The sequence below is a fragment of the Scyliorhinus torazame genome, chromosome 1 (assembly GCF_047496885.1).
Source record: "Scyliorhinus torazame isolate Kashiwa2021f chromosome 1, sScyTor2.1, whole genome shotgun sequence".
Lineage (NCBI taxonomy): Eukaryota > Metazoa > Chordata > Chondrichthyes > Carcharhiniformes > Scyliorhinidae > Scyliorhinus > Scyliorhinus torazame.
In genome coordinates, this window is record NC_092707.1 from 293,142,875 (window position 1) to 293,160,479 (window position 17,605).

Genomic DNA, 17,605 nt, shown 5'->3' on the forward strand with positions numbered 1-17,605 from the left:
TTGGGTGATTTCCTGCTGGCGGGCTGATCCCGCCAGCAGGCACGGCTACTCACAGATCGGGTGACATTTTGATCGGCAGCCCCGATCTTTTGCCCCCCCTTTCACTCCTTCCCCTGCTTTATCGACCCCCCCTGATCCCCTACAACCTTGCGAGGCCCCTGGGTGCCACCCTCACCCCCTCACTCTAATTGACAAGGTCTCACTGGGCATGACCGCTGGCAGTGCCAACCTGGCACCCTGGCACTGGCACCCTCCAGGATACCTGGGTTCTAAAGGGAATACCACGCTTCCCTGTCCAATAGTCTGCGAGCCCCCTGCAGGTGCCGGTTCGCCTGGCCCACGTTTGTGTAGGCCAGTACTAAACGGTGCCCTGGCAAGATCTCAAGGGCGCATCGGGAGTCCGGCTATTTAAATGAGCCATATAATCACAGACTCCCTACTGTACAGAAGGAGACCATTCAGCCCGTCAGGTCTGCACTGGCCTTCTGAAAGAGCACCTCTGGGTTTTCTCCCACAATCCAAAGATGTGCAGGTTAGTTGGATTGGCCATGATTAATGCGCAAGGTTACAGGGAGAGGGTGGGGGTTTGGGCGTCGGTAAAGTGCTCTTTTGTTGGGTCGGTGCACACTCGATGTGCCGAATAGCCTCCCCTGCAATGTAGGGGTTCTATGGAAAAATTAAAACCATGAGATAACTATGTTACTGACCTCTTTCCCCATCCCCAAACCCAACTACTTTGTCACCTCCCCCCAACTACACCCTCACCTTCCCCAACGACCTCTTCATCAACCCCAACTACTCCCCCATCAACCCCCACCCGAGAACCTTCATAACTCAACGACTACCCTCATGACTACATCTACCCCCTCCAGATATCATCCCAACCTGCCCAACCTACCCTCCCCCAATCCCCCAACTGACCCGACAACCCCGACTGTGATTACCACTCCATGAATGTACTGATTCTTTGTTTTAGAAAACACTTATAGTACTGGTTGGTAATGGCCATGCTGTTGTTGTTCTTCCTTCTTGCTGAACTACTATGGACCAGGGACTGTAATTGTTTTGGACATGTTTTACATCATAATACATTCAAGTAGCTTAACACCATCCAGGACAAAGCAGCCCACTTGATTCCTCCCCCTTCCACAAACATTTAACCCTCCACCACCGACGAACAGTGGCAGCCGTGTGTACCATCTACAAGATGCACCGCAGCAAGTCACCAAGGTTCCTTAGAAACCTACAACCACTACCATCCCGAAGGACAAGAGCAGCAGATACCTGGGAGCCCCACCACCTGGAGGTTCCCCTCCCAGTCACTCACCACCCTGACTTGGAAACATATTGCTGTTCCTTCACTGTTGCTGGGACAACATCTTGGAACTGCCACATTAACAGAACAGTGGGAGTTCATACACCTAAGGGACTTCAGTGATTCAAGAGTGCAACTCACCACCTTCTGGGGCAACTAGGGATGGGCAATAAATGCTGGCTTAACCAGTGAAGCCCACATCCCGTAAATGAAGAAAAGAAAATGTGAGCACGGATCTTGCGTCAACTGGCCTTGGAACATTAATAAATTGCACATCCACTTAATGTTACCCAAGGTGTAACCCCATATTTACCTTTATTTTTCTTTAGTTATCCCAAACTTCTGCCCTGATTAATGCTGCTTATCCCAGACTACAAAAAATGTAATGATCCTCAGTGTTGTATCTTGTATATCAATGATATAGAGGAAGGAATAGAAAGTTTAAGTTATTTTTAAACTAGGAGGCACAACCAATTGTGCAAATGGAAGCAAGCACTTACAAAGCAATGTAGTCTATGTTAGTGAGAAAAACCATGTCATTGAATTTCAACGTTCACATTGGATCTGAAACAATCAGAATATTTTCTGAACACTTTCCTCCCCTCACCCCGCCTGCCCTCCATTGAAGGCCTACAATTTATCCGCCTAACCTCAACCCTCCAAATTTCCACTCACCTGGCTGTATGTTCCATCTGTTCCTACGTGTCTTTCCCCCAGGCCACCAAATCCCCCATCTCCTCAGGCCTCAACCACTGCCCCCTCACACTTCCCCCTCTCCACCCCATCTCCAAATCTTCTGGTAATGTCCATACATCCTCTTACCCCATGAGCCTGGAATCTGATAAGCCATTCTTTCCCACTATGAATTGCTCTCCCATGCCTAATATATGTATATATAATTAACTTTACCACCAATTTGTGTATTATTTTAAACCTTACGATGGAATGGAACTTACTCACATACCAGATGCTCACCAAAGAGCTAACTCCTTTTTCTGTAGTAGTGTAATAACCAATTTCTACAGGATGGGAAAGAGAAAAAGCAACAAAGAAAGAACAAATGACACTTGGCTGCCAGATGTCGAGCCACTGAAGTACTTTGTGAAACGTAGTGATTATTGTAATGTAGGAAAGATGGCAGCTGATATGCACTCCGCTAACTCCAGCAAACATCCTGGGCAGCACGGCGCCGAGGTCCCAGGTTCGATCCCGGCTCTGGGTCACTGTCCGTGTGGAGTTTGCACATTCTCCCCATGTTTGTGTGGGTTTCACCCCCACAACCCAAAGATGTGCAGGGTAGATGGATTGGCCACACTAAATTGCTCCTTAATTGGAAAAAAATTAATTGGGTACTCTAAATTTATATATTTTTTAAACTCCAATAAACATCCAAGTGATAATAACCAGTTAATCTGTTTTTGTGACCTAGATTGAGGGATAATATTGATTAGGATACCTGCTTTTTTTCGAAATAGTGCGATGGGATGTTTTATATCCACCTGGGCAGGCAGTTGGAACTTCAGTTTAGCACCCCATCTGAAAGATGGCACTTCCGATTATGCAATGTTTCCTTAACATACTGGATTGTCAGTATTTTGTGCTTAAACTCCTGGAACTTTGTGATTCAAAGGTGAGCATGCTACTGAATGAGCCATTTGCTGACACACAGGGTAAGGGGACTGACCCAAGTATGATTTGGTGGTAAGAGATACACTTCCACGGTCTGAGCGAAGCAATGAGTGGAAGACAGGCGGGAGAAGCTTCAGTTTAGGGAAAGATACTATCACCCCTCTGCCAGGTTTTCATCAAGGCCATTATGTTGATGCAACCTCCCACAGTAAGCAAGCTCACAGATAGCAATGGCTTTCTTCACGAGTGAAACTGCAAAATCTGAGGAAATACAAGAGGAAAATTTAACTTCTTAAGTAAAGATAAGTTGAACTTCAGATCGCAAATTGAAAGTGAGATTTTTTTTGACTGGAATTTACCACTCTTAATTTCAATTGCAGGTTACCTTGTCTACAGTGCTTCTTATGATGACATCTTGAATAACCAATGGTCTGCAATACCTACACCAGCCAGCACGCACTTACCTATTGAAAATCTGAAGCCAAATACAAGGTATATTGCAAGAAACCATGTGACTAACTGAAAATATTCCCCTACAGTTTTTCTAACTTTCCTTTGTGTGTTTGACCCACCCTCCAGAATTTTACAGACCATTCTACCCAACTGATGTTTCTGTTCCACATACGGTTTCTGTCTCTCGACTTCACCCTATTGTTATATTTAGTGATCGTAATATGTCGTTACTCTTTACTTTACTTCCAGAATGTCTGATGGTTAGATTTCAATGTAACTGCCAATCTTCAATTTAAAGCAAATTAGATTTAATAAATAACGAATATAAATACTAATGAGTTTTTTCACTCTTACAGAACTATAACTGATGATAAAGTATCAGAAGAATTAATTATATTTAACTACATGTGCTAACTATGCTCTACCTCTCTAACACTCTGCTATCTAGTCACTCCTGGTTCGAAGAGCCCCAAGGTCCTCTTGAGTTCAGTTTTTATACCTGAATCTAGTACTGCCATCTAGTGGTTGTCTAACACTATGTAGCAGTTGTTAACCTTTCATATATCATCAGATATACCGATCACGACACCTATCATCCTGTTCTGAAATAAAATGTACACAATGCTTGGGAGTTACTTTATTAAAAATTCTTCTCAGTGTAGGGATGATGCTGGCATGGCTGCTTTGTTGCCTATCCTCCGTTAGTCTGCATTGCTGCTTTGAACCAGTGCAATTCTTGTGCGAGGATTCTCCCACAGTTGTGTTAAGAAATCAGTGGCAATGAAGTAACTGCAATACATATTCTGATGCAGTACATGGGTTGTGACTGATAGGTTTAGCAGGTATTTTTCTCAGTATTCAACCTAATGATCTTTTGCAACTGAGTGACACCATTTAAGAGAGCATTGGAGAGATAGGCTGTAGTGATTGGTAAACCAGACAGAAAAAGATGCAATTTCCTGAAGACCATTCTTCTTACCACTGCCCCCCCCCCCCCCCCCCCTACCCCCCCTCCAACATAGATATATTTAGGTGTTCCACTCACCGAGCTTATTGGGACATTTTGGTCTCTATAGTTTTAATGCTACACTGGACTGTGCTATGTGGCCATCAAAGAAGCTGCTAGAAGTGCTTACATTTGTTGACATCAATATATTGACCAGTCAGAGATGCTTTCCTGTAACACAGAGCAAACGGAAATTAGAAATGATCTGTGTTATGCTTAGGCGATGTTCTGCTGCTTCATTGGAATTTAACAGAGCTGACCTTCCGGCGACATTCCTGAAGCTTGAGCTCATGTAGGGTGTAATGGAGTCACAGTGATCTGGAAACATGCTGATGATTAATGTCATAATATACACCAGTATATCATGGTTCAGACACACACTGATGGACACACAGTGGGACCAATCAACACACACAACACCGCAGCCAATCACCAGTGAGAGCACACGCACTATAAAGACAGGGGGCATCAGAGTTCCCGCTCATTCGAGTAGCAGCCAGCTCGGAGCACAGAGCTCACAGCCTGCAACACAGACATTCACCATGTGCTGAGTGCATCAACTGGTTTGGACAAAGCAAAGGTCTTTAGTTAAAGCTGGTATTGTATTTACCCACAGTCAAGTATGTTTAAATAGTTAACCTTTTAATAAAATAGTGTTGCACTACTTCAAGTGTTGGTGATCTGTATGTGATCCAGAACACCCAACACATCAATTAATGTAGGCCCATTTACTAAAACTGAGAAACAAAAGTGGTGCAGATTGACTATGTTTCAGAATTTGAGGGGAAAGTTTCAAAATCTGGCCATCCAACAGGGAATCCCAGGCAGGTCATGATATTGCAGTGCTTGTTACTGAAAGAGTCCTTCCTGTTTATTTCCTTTGTTCCCATTCTATTTTTATTTTATTATTTTTGGTGTGTGGACCCATAATTGGAATGTGCTTTTAAGCAGGGTACTCCAGCTGAAGCAGCCTGCTTGTCAAGACAGTTGTGTTCCTAGGGTTTGTATTTTGGAGAGGAGACGTAGACTTGTTGACAGCAGGTGAATCTTAGGAATCAATTTTTGAAGAAGTCAATTTGATTGGCTAGCTGGCAACCGGTGGCTTAGCCATGACAGTGTTCTGCCTGAACAGTCAGTGATTGGTTCCTGCGTGATGCTGTCTGAGAGAGCTTGGCAGAAATGTTTAGACCTTGGAAGTGAAAGAGACAACCTCTCTCTCTCTTTCTCTCTCTCTCTCACTCTCTCACTGCAGAAATAAGAACTGCTTTATTGTTCTAAAATCAGTGAGTGCCTGGCATATCTTTGCTGTAAACTTGAAATTATCCTAAAACTACAGAGAAAATCGGCAACCTTGCCAAAGAAAACCATCTCAAGCCTAGAAGGAAGAAGTACCAAAATTAAAATTTGAACTCCAGAAAGACATTGAATGGATGCCATCCTCTTGCATCATAGATCCTCTGTCCTTTTATTTTTATTAATATTTTCGTTACCTCTCCTTCATCTCTTTCCCCTCTGTGATGTTTGCGTGTGTATAGAAAGCGAGGGGGGGGGGGTTGGTTGGGAAAGAGGTACTAGTTAGTCAGTTACATCTTTCTGCTAGGTTAACTCTAATACTGTACAGAAAAAAGGTTACTTGTGTTAAAGATACAAACCTGGTGACTGCAGTTTACTTGTCACAGCCAAGGACCCCGGGCATTTTAAAATAACATCTCATTTTACTTGTGTTGCGACTCCGGGTCAAGTGGGGCTGGAATTCACCGTGCACCAGCCCAGGGTGTTGTGACAGTTACTAGCAGTGAAACCTTTAGTGATTCAGATTTTGAATATGGGCCCTAGTTCTAGCTTGCGGTGTTCTGGTGACTCATCTTTAAATTACAAGTGGCATACCTGCAGTTGAACAAATCTGCCAGAGAATCTCAACATTCCTAGCAGCATCAACAGTGTATTTTTAACTCTAAGAAGCCATTTTGTAGCCAGACAATATAGCAGTAGGTGTGTAACACAATGAATGGACTTTTGTGTCCCAGATCCTATCCTTGCGTGTTATGTACATGGAGCCTTGGTACACAAGCAAAAGTGTTGCTTTTAATTAGAGTCAAGGGAATTGAAATATAATCCTCAAATGAGCACAATCTTTGTTCACAAGAAAATGCCCTTGCTCGTTGTCAAGAAATCCGGTGAATTCATGTCAACCTCTTTTTCTTCGGTGGAAATAGTCAAATCACCCGCGATAGGACACAGCTACCCGTAATGCCTCGTCCAATTTCTGTTGATTTATGGGTCGATTGTATGAACATCACTTCCCTAAAGTACAAATGAATGCTTGCACCAGATCCATATTTTCTGTTGTCTAGTAAGAGCAGACCTGTCAAAGTTGCTAACTTCTGACTGTTAAGAGAGCCTTGATGCTGAGAGTAACCTGATGTATTAATAAGTTCTGACAGCAGTTTCTGACCAACCACGTATGGCAACCGAGTATGTTCTTTGTGTCACCATAACTAATGTTCGTACAGATGCACTACTGGAAATTTGAGCCCTGTCCTCAAATAAAATAAATCAAAGCTTCAAGTTTCAAAGGTGAAATATAAAACACATATTGACTAAAATTGTAATAAAGTCAACTGGTGCATAAAATTGGAATGAATGCAAATTGGTACTATATCATTTTCCATTTAACTATCTCATCATGAGTTCTTACTGTTTAATGCTGTTTTCTTTTACATCTTGATTACATATGGCCTTATAATTAAATTAAGGCTAACTGGAGTTACAACCATCTCTCATAAAAAAGAGACCTGTCGTCATGCTCATGCCACTTAGCAACAATCTTGACTGATCCAGATGACTTCTTAAACAGATTGTTTGCTTCAGAATTTCAAGTTTAGAGACCAGAACAAAATGTTGTATTGCCAGAAAATGGCTCTTGGTATTATGAAGGAATTTGACAGGCACATTAATGGTTTGAATGTTACCACACCAGAAATTAGGGGCGTCATTCTCCGCCCCCCCAGAGGGTCGGAGAATGGCCGTTGGCCGCCGTGAATCCCGCCCCCGCCCCCGCTGAAGTCTCCGAAGGGAGAAAAGTCGGCGGGGCATTAATGGCGCCGCTGCCGCGGAGAATGTCACGGGTCTGCGCAAGGCAGCCGATTTTCGGCCTGCCGATATTCTCCCTTCCAGATGGGCCGAAGTCCCGTCGACGTGATGACCGTTCACGTCGACGTGAATCAAACCTCCTTTTCATTGGCGTGACCCGGTGCTCCAGGCTCACGCCGACCAGCGTGGAGGTGAGTGACGGCCTGGGGGGTTGGCTCTGGGCAGGAAATGGCGTGGCCGCAGTCTGATTGCGTGAGGAGAGGTGTGTCTCGGGTTGTGTGTGTGTGTGTGCGGCGGGGGGGGGGGGGGTGGTTAGAGTAGGCTGGGCTCCGGGCGAGTGCCGGGAGGGGGTCCGTGCCGGGGTGGAGGTTTGGGGGGGGGGGGGGTCCGTGCTGGGGTGGAGGTTGGGGGGGTCCGTGCCGTGCCGGGTTGGGGGTTGGGGGGGGGTCCGTGCTGGGGTGGAGGTTGGGGGGGGGTCCGTGCCGTGCCGGGGTGGAGGTTGGGGGGGGTCCGTGCCATGCCGGGGTGGAGGTTGGGGGTTGGGGGGGGTCCGTGCTGGGGTGGAGGTTGGGGGGGTCCGTGCTGGGGTGGAGGTTCGGGGGGATCCGTGCCGTGCCGGGGTGGAGGTTGGGGAGGGGGGTCCGTGCTGGGGTGGAGGTTGGGGAGGGGTCCGTGCCGGGGTGGAGGTTGGGGGGGTTCCGTGCTGGGGTGGAGGTTGGGGGGGGTCCGTGCTGGGGTGGAGGTTGGGGGGGGTCCGTGCTGTGCCGGGGTGGAAGTTGGGGGTTGGGGGGGGGGTCCGTGCTGGGGTGGAGGTTGGGGGGGGGTCCGTGCTGGGGTGGAGGTTGGGGGGGGGTCCGTGCCGTGCCGGGGTGGAGGCTGGGGGTTGGGGGGGGGGTCCGTGCTGGGGTGGAGGTTGGGGGGGGGGGGTGTCCGTGCCGGGGTGGAGGTTGGGGGTTGGGGGGGGGGTCCGTGCTGGGGTGGAGGTTGGGGGGGGTCCGTGCTGGGGTGGAGGTTGGGGGGGGGTCCGTGCCGTGCCGGTGTGGAGGTTGGGGGTTGGGTCCGTGCTGGGGTGGAGGTTGGGGGGGGGGGGGGTCCGTGCTGGGGTGGAGGTTGGGGGGGGTCCGTGCCGTGCCGGGGTGGAGGTTGGGGGTTGGGTCCGTGCTGGGGTGGAGGTTGGGGGGGGGGTCCGTGCCGAGGAGGGGGATGGGAGGGCAAGTGAGTTGGTCCACCTGGTCAGGTGCCAGCCTCCAACAGTTGGACCCATGCGGTCCATGCCACCTGGCTAGGGGGAGGAGGGGATATGGGCAATGATGACATGTCGTCGTTCCCCTCCCCCCCACCAGGCCGTCATGTTTTCAGATCATCCAGCGATGTTGGCCGCCGTGGTGGCAGCCGCTCATGTCTATGTTGCCCTGGATTAGGAGGAGGAGGAGGAGCGTGCCAGAGAGGCGGCGCACGCTGCCGCAGAGGGGCAGGCGGCAGCCGCCCAGGCTGGAGGGACACCTGACCGACAGGACGAGGAGGGGGAGGAGGACGTCGCGGCCCCACGGCAACGGAGGCACCCGAGGGCGCCCCGTGTGTACCCGCCCCGGCAGTCATACCAGGACCTCACGGACCGGGAATGCAGGAGGAGACTCCGGATGAGCCGGGAAACCGTGGCACACATCTGCCACCTGCTGGCACACCTGTCACCGCGTGGCACTGGCGGGGGACACCCTCTCCCCATGTCCGTCAAGGTTACGGTGGCCCTGAACTTTTATGCAACGGGGTCATTCCAGGCACCGAGTGGGGACCTGTCCGGCATATCGCAGACATCGGTGCATCGGTGCATCCGGGCAGTGACAGATGCCCTTTATGCCATGGCGCACCGCTACATCCGCTTCCCAGTGGACCGGGCCAGCCAAGATGCCCGGGCCGTGGGCTTCTCTGCCGTTGCCGGGTTCCCCATGGTCCAGGGCGCGATCGATGGGATGCACGTCGCCGAGCGGCCACCTGCAGATAACAGGGCCGTGTTCACTAATAGGAAGGGGACCTACTCGATGAACGTACAGGTGGTCTGCAACCACCGCATGATGATCCTGCACGTCTGCGCCCGTCACCCAGGCAGTGTACACGACTCATTCGTGTTGTCGCGGTCATCCATCCCCGGCATGTACGAGGGACGCCATCCCCGGCTGAGGGGCTGGTTGCTGGGCAACAGGGGCTACCCATTGCGATCGTGGCTGATGACGCCTATACGGAGGCCACGCAATGAGGCGGAGAACCGCTACAATGATGCCCATGTAGCGACAAGGGGAGTGATCGAGAGGTGCTTTGGCGTGCTGAAGATGCGTTTCAGGTGCCTGGACCTCTCTGGGGGCGCCCTCCAGTATCGGTCAGATAGGGTCGGCCGCATCATTGTGGTGTGCTGCGTCCTGCACAACATAGCCCAGCAGAGGGGCGATGTGCCACAGGCAGAGGAGGGCGGAGTGGAGGAGCAGCAGGAAGAGGCCCAGTCCTCCCCAGATGAGGGGGATGGGGGCAATGGTCAGGGCAGACAGGGTAGACACAGGCGGGTGGCTGTCCACCGTTACCGGCTGGCCCAGCGGGCACGGGACAGACTGATAGACGCCCGCTTCACTGACTAGATGGGCGTGGGAATCGGGTAGTATGGCCACAGACCGCACACCATGGCAACAGCCGACCACCCACACCCCCCACTCATCCACCCACCCAGCACCCTCACCTCCCTCCCCAACCCCACCCACCCCACCCGCATGCACACCACCCCCCCCCCATTGCCGATCCACCTGCGGCACAACGGGCTGGGCTCACACAGTTGCGGGTGGACGCGTGTCTATCGCAGGCCATGGAGGATGATGGCAACCCGCCCTGCGATGAGCTCCTGGCTCTACATCGTTGGACTATGTCTGACCCATGGCCACAGTACCACCATCCACCCGGACCATCCCTGCATGCGGCTGTGACACTGCAGCGCACGGTCCCGTCCTCTGCCCGGGGGATGTTGATGGCGGCCCAGGGGGAAGGGGGCAGACTCACCTGGGGCTGAGGTAAGACCACCCCTCACACACACACTTGCGCTCAACGTACATGACACCCCCGCACACTTTGGACAGAGCACAAAGGCAGCTTCTGTCGGTGTAACATTGACTTTAATAACCAAAGGAGTTCATGCACATGCCCCATCCCCTAAAACTCATCTGTGCCCTGCACCCGTGCCAACTTACTCAGTGTCTAATTGTTTGGCCTTACGGGCCCTTTGACTACGTCTACGTGGTTCCCCAGACGGTACAGCAGAACTGGAGGTGGACTCCTGTGATTCCTGCCCTCTGACACTGGATCCCTTTGGCGGCCGTTTCCTGGGGCGTCCTGGCCTAGATGGGCCAGGCTGCGGCCCGGGCGACTGGGATGGCGAGCTGCCAGCCTGTCCTGCCCATTGCCCACCCGATGCACCTGGGACGGAAGGAGGGGAGTCCGAGGTGTCGCGGTGTACCGGGACCTCCCCTACAGAGGGAGCCGGGACGGACCACACCACCTCCTCCTCCCTCGGGGTGCCTGATGGCCCCCAGGCCTCTACATGGGTGGGGGATGCGAACGGACTGGCCATCCGACGCCCCCCCGACATCTGGCGCTGCCAGTCCTGGAGGCCCGTCATGGTATCGACAGGGGTCTGCAGGTTTGCAGCCATGGAGCCCAGGGGGTTGGCAAACCCTGTCTGTGACAGAGCGACGCCAGCTTGCACATGGCCACTGGCGCAGATGCCCTCAGCGATGGCCTGCAGAGACTGGGCCATGGCCTGCTGAGACTGGGCCATGGCCTGCTGAGACAGGGCCATGGCCTGCAGAGACTGGGCTATGGCGTTGAACGCCTCTGCCATCTGGCGCTGGCACTGGCTCATGGCCTCCTGTGAGAGGGCAGCCATTTCCTGGGCCACAGACGCCGCCTGCACGGAAGGCCCCAGGCCTCGCAAACCGTTCCCCATGTCTGACACCGTCGCACCCATTGCCTCCACCGCGGACGCCACCCATGCGGTGTCAGCCTTGGTGGCACGTATGACCGGCACCACTCCCAGCTCCTGGGCGCGGGTGGACTCCTCCACCTGCGACCGCAGCCGCCGCAAGCCGCCCGTCACCCTCTTCGCTCGTCTCCGGGTCGGTGGTTGCATCGGATCTATGTGTGGGTGTGGTAACTGCAGGAACCCGGGATCCATCTGGGCGGCAGATGTTCGCTTGGGCTGGGCTGCCCTCCGACCGCCCGGTCCCTCTGCTGCTCCTACCTCCACCTGCTGTACCAAATTAAATTTAAATTTAATTTAGTGAGCAATTAAGGAGCATGGTGCAGCTGCTTCTATTTAAATGATTCATTCGGAGATCCTTTTTGTTTTCTATGACAGATGTATCCAGAGAATGTTACTTGCAACCATCTAGACGAGTGTTGAAATTAAAGCTGCGCATTTTCTTCTGAAACTAATAGAAAATGGAGGAAACTCCCTCTTCCCCACCCTCGCCATAGCTTAGTGGTTTCACACATTACCCACTGTGCTGAAAACCAGGATTGCAGGCCCCAAGTTCTACAGCCAGAATGTGCCAAATTAGCTGTTCTCGGCTAGGGCTAGGGATTGAGGCTAAGGGAAATACAGTGTTAGCCAAGGTTCCTGATAGCTGCCCTGCCAGGTCTGATGGAAAGTGAATGGCTGGTTAAAAAAACTGTACTGTGTTCAACTGTGATGTTCTCTCGTATTGAGTATCTAAGGTTCAGCAAGAAAGGCCACTTATTTGAGGCACTATCTACACTTGTGGAACAGTGCTCCAGACTATGTCATCAGGAAGGAAGAAAATAAAGGATTTATTGAGTGTTTTAATTGTACCAATTATTATAATCACAATAAGGGTATTTAACACGTTTAACTTAAAAATAGATCTTGAGGTGCTTCAAAAGTGTCAGGAAACATTAGTTTCGGGCAGTGAACAAAAACTCAAAGAGGGAAGCTTTAAGGAGGATCTCATAGTAGGAGAATAAAGCAACAATCGCGTTAGGGAGGGATTCCAAAGTATAGGGCTAGGCTGAAAATACTGCTGCCAGTGAGGTGTAAAGCAAGGGGAAAATACACCAGAGCTTGAGGAATGAAGAGGGTTGTGGGCTGGAGGAGGTTATAGGGATAAGGAAGAAATGTAATCCTAACGTGATCTAAATACAAGGCTTAAAGTTTTACCTCAGGCATTGCTAGCAGCTGTTCTAAGTTGAGGGTGTGAGATGGAAGACACATTGCAGTTTTTTGCTGAGAGGTTATTGCGCTTTAATTAATTGAAACCTTATATTTTCTGAGTACTCACTGGCATTGAGGAACCTTGCTTAGCACTAACACGTAAATCACTGCATGCTCCTGATTGAATATTGATTTAGTTTTTGTTCACTCTGATTCGTTAAAATAGAATGGAATATGCTGCCAGTTTTAACTGGAATATTGAATTGGTAACTTGTAAGCTAAACTTGTGAGATAAATAATTAATTGCTAATATTTGCTATCTTTCAGATATTATTTTAAAATTCAAGCAAAGAACCCATACGGCTATGGCCCTATCAGCGAAGCCTTGACTTTTGTTACTGAATCAGGTGATGGATGACATTTTCAATATGATTATGGTACTGGATTCACAACCCAGCAATTGAGAGTTTGGAACAGGTTTTCAAATGATACTATGCAAATTGTGGGATTCAGTTCAATATCTTTGGTAACTTATGAACTGGCATCAGGAAAGTGTGGTGATATACATCACTGTGTACACAAAGGGTTAATGTACATACACTACACCTAGCTAGACACTAGAGGGAACACCAGAGACATGACACTGAGTCAACCAATAGGTCAGTAAGATAGGACACGACCAATGGGCAGTCACGATACACATAGAGGTGACACTACCACAGGAGGGCATTACACCAACCATATATAAGGACACTGCACACCTGGGGCGAGATTCTCCGACCCCCCGCCGGGTCGGAGAATCGCCGGGGGCTGGCATGAATCCCGCCCCCGCCGGTTGCCGAAGTCTCCGGCACCGGAGATTCGGCGGGGGTGGGAATCGCGCCACGCCGGCCCCACGCGATTCACCGGCCCGGATGGGCCGAAGTCCCGCCGCTAAAATGCCTGTCCCGCCGGCGTAGATTAGACCACCTACCTTACCGGTGGGACAAGGTGGGCTCCGGGGTCCTGGGGGGGCGCGGGGCGATCTGGCACCGGGGGGTGCCCCACGGTGGCCTGGCCCGCGATCGGGGCCCACCGATCCGCGGGCGGGCCTGTGCCGTGGGGGCACTCTTTCCCTTCCGCCTCCGCCACGGTCTCCACCATGGCGGAGGCAGAAGAGACTCCCTCCACTGCGCATACACGGGAATGCCGTCAGCGGACACTCCCGCGCATGCACCGCCCGGAGATGTCATTTCCGCGCCAGCTGGCGGGGCACCAAAGGCCTTTTCCGCCAGGTGGCGGGGCGGAAATTCGTCCAGCGCCGACCTAGCCCCTTAAGGCTGGGGCTCGGCCCCCAAAGATGCGGAGCATTCCGCACCTTTGGGGCGGCGCGATGCCTGTCTGCTTTGCGCCGTTTTGGGCGCCAGTCGGCGGACATCGCGCTGTTTCCGGAGAATTTCGCCCATGATCTTCCTTTTCCAGTGCAGACTGTCAGTGAGTACAGACACAGGGTTGATTGAACACCACTCCTACCACCTGGATTGTAGCAGACTGGTTCGTCAGTCTGAGTAGCTATAGCAGGATTCCCAGTAGCGTCGAATCCAAGTAGGAGAATTGTTAATAGTTTAATAAATGTGTTAAAGCTATCTCCAAGTCTGAACCTTCCTTTGTCAGAGTGCACATAAAGGAAGCAGCTTATGCTACGACAAGAGCATTACAAAACAGAAAGCATGATTGCGAACGCTGCTGGATTGTCATATAAACCCAGCTAGCTTCACTGATGTGACTCTGCCACCATAATCAGTCTCGCCTAGTCTGACTTCAGTCCCACATTATATTCATAGAATTTACAGTGCAGAAGGAGGCCATTTTGCCCATCGAGTCTGCACCGGCTCTTGTAAAGAGCACCCTATCCAAGGTCAACACCTCCATCCTATCCCCATAACCCAGTAACCCCACCCAACACTAAGGGCAATTTTGGACATTAAGAGCAATTTATCATGGCCAATCCACCTAACCTGCACATCTTTGGACTGTGGGAGGAAACCAGAGCACCCGGAGGAAACCCACGCGCACACGGGGAGGATGTGCAGACTCCGCACAGACAGTGACCCAAACCGGAATCGAACCTGGGACCCTGGAGCTGTGAAGCAATTGTGCTATCCACAATGCTACTGTGCTGCCCTTGTTGATTGTTGATAGTTGACCTGAAATTTCTTCCTGGGGCAGAAAAGAAATTGGGTTGGGGGGTCCACCACTATACACTTAGCCCTAACACTGGGTTTCATACTTTTTCCTGCTCCCACTCCACCACCTGCCCCCTTCCTTATAGATGTCAGCCAACGTCCCTCTTCCCACCTCGCTCATATTCAAAAGATGGATTGGGGCATAATACTCTGGCTGAATTCCCTTCTGTACTGCCTCAGTACCATTAATTCACAGCAAGATCGATACCAGGAGGCATGAAGGCCATTGTTACAGCTTTCCCCTTCTATTCCCTTCTCCTCTATCTTCTGCAGCTACTGCTGAGGTATCAGTAGGATTCATTCACAGTCATCTAGTACTGAACTTGGACTGTCCATTTTGGATGCTGCACCAAGAGCTCAAGTGAAGCAACACGATGCCCAGAAGTTGGGGGCTTCCTCTGCAAGGCAGAGATACTTCTGCAGGCTCACCCTTGCTTTGTAGAATTGACTCCACCCCAAGAAGACTGACTTTGACCCTGACCTCTGGAAGGAACAGCAAAATTGAGGCCTGAATGCTCCAGTGGCTATAGGTAATCTATCAAGAAGGAGGCGGCCATCTTTTCTTTTTACTTAAGGATGGGCAATAAATGCAGCAGATGCAGTGTTACCCACATCCCACAATAAAACTAAAAATGCATCATGAATTTTGGTCTTTATATGGAGCAATTCATAATGCTGAACATGTTTAGCAGCCACAGTAATATCAGGGTAAATTACACTATGCACAGGACCAGGTGGAGGTACTGGTCAGAGATGAACGCTGTGGTGCTAATTCCCTGACTCATTCTCCCATCCACAAAGGTAGGATTGCTAAATTCCCTCGGTTAACCTGATGACATTATGCAGCATTCTGTTCTATAAGCTTTGCGTTTGGTTGACCTTCCAAGCCTGTCGACCTGTTGTGAGGCCTTACTACCTGAAACTGCAGCAGGGGAAATCCAGGACAGGGTCCACACAATTTCTGATTCATAATACGAGAACACATTGGAAAATCAGGGGCGAAATTCTCCGGAAACGGCGCGATGTCCGCTGACTGGCGCCCAAAACGGCGCCAATCAGACGGGCATCGCGCTGCCCCAAAGGTGCGGAATGCTCCGCATCTTTGGGGGCCGAGCCCCAACATTGAGGGGCTAGGCCGACGCCGGAGGAATTTCTGCCCCGCCAGCTGGCGGAAATGGCCTTTGTTGCCCCGCCAGCTGGCGCGGAAATCACATCTCCGGGCGGCGCATGCGCGGGAGCGTCAGCGGCCGCTGACAGTTTCTCACGCATGCGCAGTGGAGGGAGTCTCTTCCACCTCCGCCATGGTGGAGACCGTGGCGGAGGCGGACGAGAAAGAGTGCCCCCACGGCACAGGCCCGCCCGCGGATCGGTGGGCCCCGATCGCGGACCAGGCCACCGTGGGGGCACCCCCCGGGGTCAGATCACCCCGCGCCCCCCCCCCCAGGACCCCGGAGCCCGCCCACGCCGCCTTGTCCCGCCGGTAAGGTAGGTGATTTAATTTACGCCGGCGGGACAGGCAATTTATCGGCGGGACCTCGGCCCATCCGGGCCGGAGAATCGAGCGGGGGGGGGCCCGCCAACCGGCGCGGCGCGATTCCCACCCCCGCCGAATCTCCGGTGCCGGAGACTTCGGCAACCGGCGGGGGCGGGATTCATGCCAGCCCCCGCCGATTCTCCAACCCGGCGGGGGGTCGGAGAATGTCGCCCCAGATCTCTAGAACTCAAAGTATATGTAAGCGATTTTCCGATATGTAGTGAAGGTTCGAACATTCCAAGCCCAGTGTCTTTCTTTACGTAAGTAGGAACTTCATAAAATCTCGCAGTACACAGATGTCACTTAGTCCATCATGACCTGTTGACTTTTTGAACAAGCTATGTAATTAGCTCCATTCCCCTGCATTTTCCGCAGAGCGTTGCAATTTGTTTTCCTTTGCAGCTATGTCCTGTATCCAGTTCCTTTTTGGAAGTTACCATGGAAGTTGCTTCCACTACCCTTTCATGTAATAACCCACAGCATAAAAGAAATCTTTTTCTCTATCCTCCAGTTCTCCATCCTTCTAGTTATCAATCCTCCTCCCAAAGGAAATAGTTTTTCTTTGTTCGTTCATGGGATATGGGTGTCGCTGGCTAGGCCAGCAATTATTGTTCATATCGAATTGCCCTAGAACTGAGTGGCTTGCTAGGCCATTTCAGAGGACAGTTAAGAGTCAACCACATTGCTGTGGGTCAGGAGTCACATGAAGGCCAGACCAGGTAAGGATGGCAGATTCTCTTCCCTAAAAGAACATGAGTGAGCCAGTTTTTTTTTTTAACGACAATTGACAATGGTTTCATCAACATCATTAAACTTTAATTCCAGATTTTTACTGAATTCAAATTTCACCAACTCCCGTGGTGGAATTTGTACCTGGGTCCCCAGAGCACAACCCTGGTTCTCTGGATCACTAGTCCAGCAACAATACCACTACGCTACTTGTAGCGCACAAAGACTCCATGAGACGAATATAGTGAAGTCGATGAGGCTTTATTAAGCGTGTCTGTTCCCCAGCAGCTCGATAGTAAACTGGCCTGCGGGGGAAGACACCGGCTTCTTATACTTCGCCTTCAGGGCGGAGCTTGAGGTCAACGGCCAACCAGGACCCAGGATCTGTCAGCCAATGACATTAGGGCTTCCAGTC

General features: G+C 51.1%; 1 protein-coding gene across 1 annotated transcript in view; it reads left to right on the top strand.

The window, feature by feature from the left end:
- The window catches only part of fndc1 (fibronectin type III domain containing 1), a 342,477-nt gene that overhangs the window by 267,775 nt on the left and 57,097 nt on the right, over positions 1 to 17,605 (top strand). Inside the window, exons 17-18 of the mRNA XM_072507569.1 lie at positions 3,325 to 3,436; positions 13,030 to 13,109. Coding sequence (XP_072363670.1) covers positions 3,325 to 3,436; positions 13,030 to 13,109 — 192 coding nt within the window. The remainder of the gene's footprint in view (positions 1 to 3,324; positions 3,437 to 13,029; positions 13,110 to 17,605) is intronic.